Source organism: Corapipo altera, unplaced genomic scaffold, assembly GCF_003945725.1.
Source record: "Corapipo altera isolate COAL_440 unplaced genomic scaffold, ASM394572v1 86062, whole genome shotgun sequence".
Lineage (NCBI taxonomy): Eukaryota > Metazoa > Chordata > Aves > Passeriformes > Pipridae > Corapipo > Corapipo altera.
In genome coordinates this window covers 1-8,134 of record NW_020885986.1, presented here as the reverse complement: position 1 = coordinate 8,134, position 8,134 = coordinate 1, and the positions used below count along the sequence as shown (strand labels likewise).

At 52.9% G+C, this 8,134-nt stretch overlaps 2 protein-coding genes across 2 annotated transcripts; both read right to left on the bottom strand.

The window, feature by feature from the left end:
* Positions 1-6: 6 nt before the first annotated feature.
* LOC113940940 (fatty aldehyde dehydrogenase-like) lies at positions 7-3,040 on the bottom strand (the record flags this gene model as incomplete). Its single annotated transcript, XM_027632091.1, has 7 exons — positions 2,945-3,040; positions 2,092-2,265; positions 1,643-1,874; positions 1,470-1,555; positions 409-617; positions 154-271; positions 7-32 (listed from the first exon to the last, which is right to left on the bottom strand). Coding segments are annotated over exons 2-7 (833 nt in total), but the record flags the coding sequence as incomplete, so codon positions are not given.
* Positions 3,041-3,597: 557 nt separating this feature from the next.
* Positions 3,598-8,116, bottom strand: LOC113940939 (fatty aldehyde dehydrogenase-like; the record flags this gene model as incomplete). The annotated part of the gene is made up of 6 exons (XM_027632090.1): positions 3,598-5,071; positions 5,373-5,496; positions 6,446-6,681; positions 7,411-7,510; positions 7,643-7,809; positions 7,978-8,116. Coding segments are annotated over 5 exons (723 nt in total), but the record flags the coding sequence as incomplete, so codon positions are not given.
* Between the last annotated feature and the right edge of the window lie 18 nt (positions 8,117-8,134).

Below are 8,134 nucleotides of genomic sequence, written 5' to 3'. Positions count from 1 at the left end.
GGAGACGACTTCACGTCCTCCCCATAGAATTCCTGACAAAGGGCACAGCAGAAACAAAGTGCTCAACACACCTGCCAACAGCCACAGCTCCAGGAACTCAGACCTGCGCTGCAATGGGGACAACTCCCACAGCATCAGGGACTCCCTCCTTACCAGCAGAGTTGCCTTGATGTTCTCCACCACCTGGCTCTGGATGGATGGGTCACAGAGGATGTAGTCTGGGGCAACGCAGATTTGCCCACAGTTCGTGTACTTCCCCCATGTTATTCGCCTGCAGGGGAAAGGGAGGTGGTTTCTCCACTGTCAGCCCCTTCCACATCCCACAGCCCAGCTGACAGCACCTGAGCTGGGGACACTGGACCAGAGACGGTCCCCTGCCCCACTGCTGAGGGGGTGCAATGGCCTGACCTGCAGGCGACAGCCAAGTCACAATCCTTGTCAATGTAGCAGGGGCTCTTCCCACCCAGCTCCAGGGTGACAGGTGTCAGGTGCTTGGCAGCTGCTGCCATCACAATTTTGCCCACTGCAGTGTTGCCAGTGTAGAGGATGTGATCAAACCTCTGGGTGAGCAGCTCTGTTGTCTCAGGAACTCCTCCAGTGACCACGGGGTAGAGCTCCTGCGGGGCAAACCAGAGCCTTACAGTTACTTTGATTTAAAGCACGCACATCAAGGCAGCAGCTCTGCACATGGCAGAATGCAGGATAATTTGTGAGATACTTCAGGATCTGGACAAAAGACAGTGATAACAGAGGCATGCTCTGCTCCTTCCCCTGAAATGAAGTCTCACCTCCCACTTTGTATCACACAGACTTAATGAAATGGAGGCTGAAGCTGGGGCTGAGTCAGGCTCCTGCACAGTAAGACGTAGGGCACAAAGGACTGTCGGGCTCTCCCACGGGCTGTCTCCTTCCTCTGCTCTTACCTCCCACCTAGGGAATGCACTAACTCTCTGGAGGAAACTGCCTGTGCTGTCAAAGCAACAGTATCTCAGTGACAGAGTGCAATGGACGTCAGAACAGTCAGGCAAGTGAAGGAGAAACAACACAAGTGTGGATCAGCAGGACATGAAAACCCTGGATGTACTGCCATGGTGCCCAGTTCTCAGGAAGAGCCAGGCACAGCCAGCATTCAACCAAACCTGTGCTTACCTAGGGGCATCCCCGGCACAGCTCCAAAAGAGCAGCTACAGCAGGGGGAAATATGCACACACCTCTGCACATGGTCACGAGTGCCAAAAAAACTACCAGGCTGCAGCAGTATTATGTAATGTGAGCATACCAGGTTACGCAAAACATGGGAAGAATATGTCAACACACCCTTGTACTCTTAAGAGTAATACAATCCTTCCTGTGCCTCCGGCTTAAGCTCCTCTAAAGAGAGCAGGCTACTGATTTGACTTGAACCTGCAGGAGCCCCTTGGAAGCAGGACAGACCAAGACAGTCATGTCAGGCACAGGGTCACACTCACCCGGTCCAGGTACTGGGGGAGGAGATCAGCCACCAGCTGAGCCGTGTTCTCGCTCACCTCTGACGGCTTCACCACCACAGCATTGCCTACAGGACAGACACAGCACGGCCCCTGAGCCCTCACCCTCCTCTCCCCCACCACCCACCCACAGCCCCACAAAGGACAGGCCCCACCTGCTGCGATGGCTCCGATCAGAGGATGCATGACCAGGACAAAGGGGTAGTTCCAGGCCCCGATGATCAGCACCACTCCCAGAGGCTCAAAGTTGACAAAGACCTCATCCCTCATTGTCAACAGGTTCTTCTTCAGATGCTGAGGGGCTGCCCAGGACGGCAGCTTCTCCATGGCCAGGGTCAGCTCCCCCAGCACACTCAGGATCTCAGTGTTGTACACAGTGGGCCCACTCTGCAACAAAGGGGGACTTGGGGAGGATATGGCAAAGGAACCCACCTCCCACACCCACCGTGGCAGTTTGAAGAGTCAGAGCAAAGTCATGGTTCATGGTGAGGGACAGATAGAAACCACCAGTCATGGCCAAGGCAGCCCTTGGCCTTCCTGCTTTCCTCAGGGCTGCCCACTGTCTTTGCACAGCAGAAGGGAGAGACCCCCTGCCCGCCCAGACCTTGTGCAGATCCGCATGGAGGGCTGCCAGGATCTCCTTCTCCTTCTCCTTCACCATCCGCTCCAGGGCCTTCAGCTGCTGTATCCTGAACTCCAGCGAGCGGCTCCGGCCAGAGTTGAAGGCAGCTCTCGCCTGCCTCACGACCTTCTCAATCCTCTCCATGGCTGCTCAGGGCTGCGGGGAGACACAGCAACACCCAGCTCACCACAGGGTCATTGAGGGTGCTCAGCCCTGGGAACATTTAATGTGGGGTCACCACCATGAGATGTCCCACCCAGAGCAAGGCTGGGAGATGTTCTCCTCCTTGGAGGGGAGCTCCTGCCCCCAAGTCGACTGCTCAGGGCCCACACTCTCCAAGCCCTGTTCTACTTGGCAGGGTCCAACACACAGCACCTCTCACAGCAATCTGGGGATGGCTGATGGATCCTGCTCTGTGGCTACTTTCTCCCAGATTGAGGATACCCTCAAACCCACCAGCCACTCCACCCTCCACTGACAGGGTGCTCCCCAAGGAACCAAAACACTGGGATGACCGTGGCCCGGGTAGGCAGCCAGTTGGAAGCAGAGTTTTGTGCCCGGAGCCCGTCTGCACTCGGCTTCCCCATAACTCCAAGGCCCTCCCACGTCTTTGCAAAACATGACAAAACAAAAGGTTTCATCCTGCTTCCCAGGAGCAGCACTTTTTAGTCAGGATCTGCCTGCATCCCTGCCCAGCCAAATAAGATATCAAGGTTCCCCGACAACAATTAAAATCTGCCCTTCCCAGCCTGCTGCCACAGCCGCCTCACACAGCCCCAGTCCTGTCCAAGAAAGCAAATGACTCGTTAAAAAACGAAGGAAAAGAGAAAGTTACCTTCAGAGAAGCTTCTCTCTCCACCAGTGTCCCGCAGAGAGTGCAAGCTGGCACAAGCCCTGCCCCTGCCATGGCTCGGAGCAATCCCTCCTCCCACGAGCGGGCAGCTGGCCCGGGCCCAGGGCTCTTGCTAGATACAAGATGCCCTTTACCCAGTTCTGTCCTCAGCTGTGAACACACAAGCCCTGGATCTTCCCGTCCAGCTGGGGCAGTGACTCAGGGATTGCGAGAGACCACGTGCCTTTGCCCACATTGGGCACACGAGGCCGGGGAAGCGCCTTCCACATGCCACAGCTGCTGTTGGGAGCCAACACATGCAGACATGGGATCTGAACAAACCCCAACCAGCAGGCCATGCCTGCAGATGGGAGGCGATCCAGGGATGGATTTGTGCAGGAGAAGCAGCCCAGCTCCTTCACAACCCCCCAGCCCCAGCTCACCCCACACCTTCCCTGGCTCCAGGCACCTCTTCAGTGCCTGCCAGAGCTCTGGGGGACCCTTCCCCATGAGCAGAGAGATCACATGTCCCCCTGAACCAGGGCAGAGACACCTCACAAAACATGTGTGACATTTGGCCAAGCCATGGCCAGAGCTGGGAGTGGCAGAGGATGAGCAGGATTCTTCAGGAGACTCCAGGGACTTACCACACTCAGTTTATTACTTAAATTCTCGGTGTTTATTTAGTACTTGCAAAATATATCATCAAAAAGGCTTAGCACATGGATTTTCACCAGCCACGAAGAAATCCTACTTATTACACAGTAAATATGACTTTCTACTCTATATTAATTGCATTTAGTAATAATTTTTTAATTTGCCTTATTTTGACATTAATATTTCCAAGGCTCTTTTACATTCAATTCCTTCAGCATCCTCCTCCCAAGCTCGAACAAGTCCCACATTATGCCCCATTGCAAGATTACAGCAGCCCCAGAAGCTCAAACACGAAGGAGCACACACTCTTTCAATAATTGTTTTCCCTTGGAGCAATCTGACCAGGAACAGCTTTGTACTGGCTTTGGCTGGGGTGGAGTTCACTTTCATCATAGTCATTAAGTTTCTTCATAGTAGGATGGTGCTGTTTTGGATTTGTGACATTGGCAATGATGGCATTTGTCTTCCCAAGTCACCATCAGGTGTGATGACGCCCTGCTTTCCCCAGGATGGCTGAACACCTGCCTGACAAGGGGAATTAATTAACAGATTCCTCAATTTGCTTTAATTTGCCTGCATTCCCAGCTTTCACTTCACCTACTAAACTATCTTTCTCTCAACCTACAAGTTTTCTCACTTTCACTCCTCTGATTGTCTTTCCCATCCCACTGGGAATAAGGGAGCAGCTGCACAGAGCTGAGCTAACCCACAAGGTATTTTGTCATTCCCACTTCTCCAAACAGGCCTGAAAGTTCTTTTGCACGAGTGTAAGATGCTCATCAGCACAATACAGGCAGTGCAGGTACCACTTTTGTAATTTTCTAACAGTTAATAATTGTTACAGCCATATGGTGAAACCCAGAGCCCCAAAAGGGCACCAGCCTGCATTCCCTGACCAGCTGTGGATGATTCCAATTTGCAGAGATCCATGAATATTTCACCTCAAATGTCATGGGGAACCTCACTGGGTTCATTCACAACCATCACTCTTGGTCAAATGCATCAGCCAGCATGGCCTGTCTCAGACTTGTCACCAAGAGAGAGGGTGTTCAGAGCACAACAGGAGACAGCCCATCCCAAAAACTGCAGGGAAAACACTGTCAACCCAAGGATTGCTGAAACTGAAGCTCCTGTTGTTCACTGAAGGAAGGTAAGTGGTTTGGTGTGCCCCTCAAGCAGCACTCTGCATGGCATGGGGTGGAGATAGGGACTGGAATTTCTTGTTCTGCAGTCCTCCTTCGGAGAGCTTGTCCCCTCTGGTCCCTCTGTTCCAGCATGGCTTTTTAGCCAACAGGAGTCTGAGCCTTCTTGTTGTTAGTGCCTCTCTAAGGCTACTCTGTGTGCTCGACAGCTCACTGAAATCACCCAGAACAAAAGAAAATAATGACTTCCCAGCTTAAGGAAACAGACACAAAGCAAGCACCCAGAGTACGGCTGGCACACGAGGCCTTCTCCTCTTCATCAGTAAACCACCTGCGAGAGCAAAACAACACCAAGGTCCTGTGAAGGATTTGTGAGACAAAACCAATTCCCTTTCTAGAACAGCCTGAAGCAAAGCCTCTTCACTCGGTGACTCCCCCAGGGCGCAGCTCGCCTGCCTCTTGCCCCTCAGCGTGCATTGCATGGTTATCTTGGATGAGCTCCATGCACTGCCAGAGAAAGCGTCATGCTCTGGCTCTTGAGGAGCTTTCTCCAAGCCCCACGTTCACCACTCTACAAAGCTCTCCCCGATCTCAAACTAGGTCTACACACAGGAGAAGAAAAAGGCTCCTACCTCACTGTGACAGCCACAGCAGTGCTCTGAAACCTGCTCCTCCTTACCACCCGCTGGGCCAGCCCAGCCTCTGCACAGCCAGCACAACCAAGAGGGCTTTTCTCTTCAGCACAGACTGGTGGTTCTGAGAAACCCAAATGATTTCGAGACACCGTGAGTTTCCCCCCTCATTCACCTAGACAGGGCCTGCCCCCCTGGCTGGTGCCTCAAAGCCTGAGCCAATTCTTTGGCTTTTGCACCTCCTCCTGGAATATGTGGGCAGGTTACTTTCCTGGCTTGTTGGGCTTCTGCACCTCTCCTCACAGCAGTAACAACACAGACTGAAGGACACAGTCCTGATCCACCCTGCCACCTCCTGTCCCCTTGGGCTGCTCCCTTAAGCTCACTAAACCCCACAGATGCACAGCTGAGCCTTGTGAGGAGCAGCCAGTGAAGGCACCGCAGTACCTGGTTTGTCAAGACACAGAGAACCAACAGTGATCATGCTTGGGAGATTTAGATCTTGCTCCTCCACCTCTGCCTCCTGCAGAGAGGGGAGGACATCCCACCCTTCCGCACTACCCAGCTGGAAACAAGGGAGGAAATGGAAATAATTGAGCTGAGGTCAGACAGGGGCTGAAACTGGACAAGGATGAAGAGCTTGTTGTAGACCCAGGCTTTGGGACACAGCTTCCTTTCCCAGGGTGCCATGGCACAAACTGCAGCTCTCAGGGCTGTGGAGCAGCTCAAACACTGCTGAAGGAAATCCTGGAGTTCAAACCATTCCTAGCCTGTCCAGAACTACCAACCTCTGCCTCTGGAGGGAGCATCCCACGGGTGTCACCTACCAGAGCAGTGCAACAAGTAGTACAGCAGCCCGGGAGATCTCTCTGGGGATATTCCTATTCTACAGACCACTGGTAAGAGTGAGAAGCAGATCTTGGTAATTTGAGGTGGGACAGATAAAAAAAGTCTCAAGAGAGAAAAGGAGACCAGACTCTAAGAAAGGGCTGCAGTTTGCAAAGACCGAACTTGCAGAAGATGAGGTGAATTGCACATGCACCCACTTACACCCAAAGAGACCCAAAACTCACCTTCATCATCACCGCTGCCACCACCCCCAGCAGGGCCAGGACAGCCAGTCCAATTCGGCCCCTATTAAACCGCTTCAGGAGGATGAACTTGGTCCAATCCACCTTCTTCTGGCTGACAGGTGGGTATCGCATTTTGTTGGTGCCCTCCATCTTCAGGTCCTTGATCAAGCAGGCGCGGCGGTGGGAGAAGGTCTCGAAGCTGTGCTTGCCATGGTAGGCGCCCATCCCACTGTGACCTGAGGGACACAAGCCAGGCAGGTCACCCCGCAGGCACAGCCTGGTCAAACCTTTGGCCACTTGAGGACAACTGACCCTTCCTCCCCGCAGCACTTCTCAGTCTCTAAGATGTCCACCTGTGCTCCACCCTGCTCCTTCCCCACCTCGTTTTCACTACGCACTCTCCAGTATTTTGTTGTGGTCCCTGTGCCTCTGAGCTGTCTCCAGCTCTTCCCTGGATTTAGCTCCCTCTCAAAGCACCGTGCCAGGGCTCTGGGATCCGACTGGTGCTGTGTGAGATGGTTTCCTGAGGAGCTTTGCAGGGTACACCTCTGTGTTCCCATTCCGGGTCAGCACGTGCTGTTCATGCTGGTTCACTGCCTGTAACCCCCAAAACCTTCTTCTGCAAAGCTTCCATGGACTGATCCATAACCTGTTCCAATTCTCCCCAAGCTAAAGTCCTACCCCTTCCACCTGCTAACCACTGCTAATCCCTCCGATTGCAGCTAATGTTTTTAATGTACCTTTCACATCAGTCTGCACTAAATGCTTTAATCTTTCCAAAAATACACCTAAAGGTTTTTCCCCTTTCTGTCCCCTGCCCTAATGCACTCCCAGAATTTGTTATTATTATCAAGATCTGATGCACAGAGACCCCTGGACTGCAACAGGCACAGGGGTACCATGGGTTGCTCCCTGGGTCACACAGTGTGGCAAGTCCCAATGCTTAAGAAGCTGTAGTAACTTACCAACACCACCAAAGGGCAAGGTTGAGAGGAAGAAATGCATAATGACATCATTTCCAGTCACACCCCCACTGGAGGTTTCTGAGATGACTCTTTTGATTAACTAGCAAAAGAAAACAAACAAATCATTACAAAAGCCCAGAAGAGATCAGGCCACATAACTGAGGATACTGGGAAGGGAGTCACAAGACAACAGGTCATCATGTTCATTTTCTCTGGCACAGCCCAGACCCACCTTCTTGTTGTTGGAGAAGACATACAAGGCAAGGGGCTTCTCCCGACGGTTGATGAACTCAATGGCTTCCTCTACGCTCTTCACGGTCACAATGGGCAGGACGGGTCCAAAGATTTCCTCCTCCATCACCTTGGAATCCGGGGAAACGTCCGTCAGGATGGTTGGTGCTGCAGCAAACGGGGGAACAGGACAACAGCGTGAGCAAGACAGAAGACCTGGTCCATCACAGGACCTCACTGCACTGTCTGTGTGCAACATAACCCAAGCAAGGCACACACACAGACCCCAAAGGGCACCCACTACCACCTCCCCTCCCCAGCAGCAGCCACAAGCACCTATGAAGCAGGAGGCCTCATCACTCTCTCCCCCGTGAGCGATCTTCTGCCCTTCCAGCAAGCCCACGACCCTCCTGAAGTGACGCTTGTTGACGATCCTTTCGTAATCCGGAGACGACTTCACGTCCTCCCCATAGAATTCCTGACAAAGGGCACA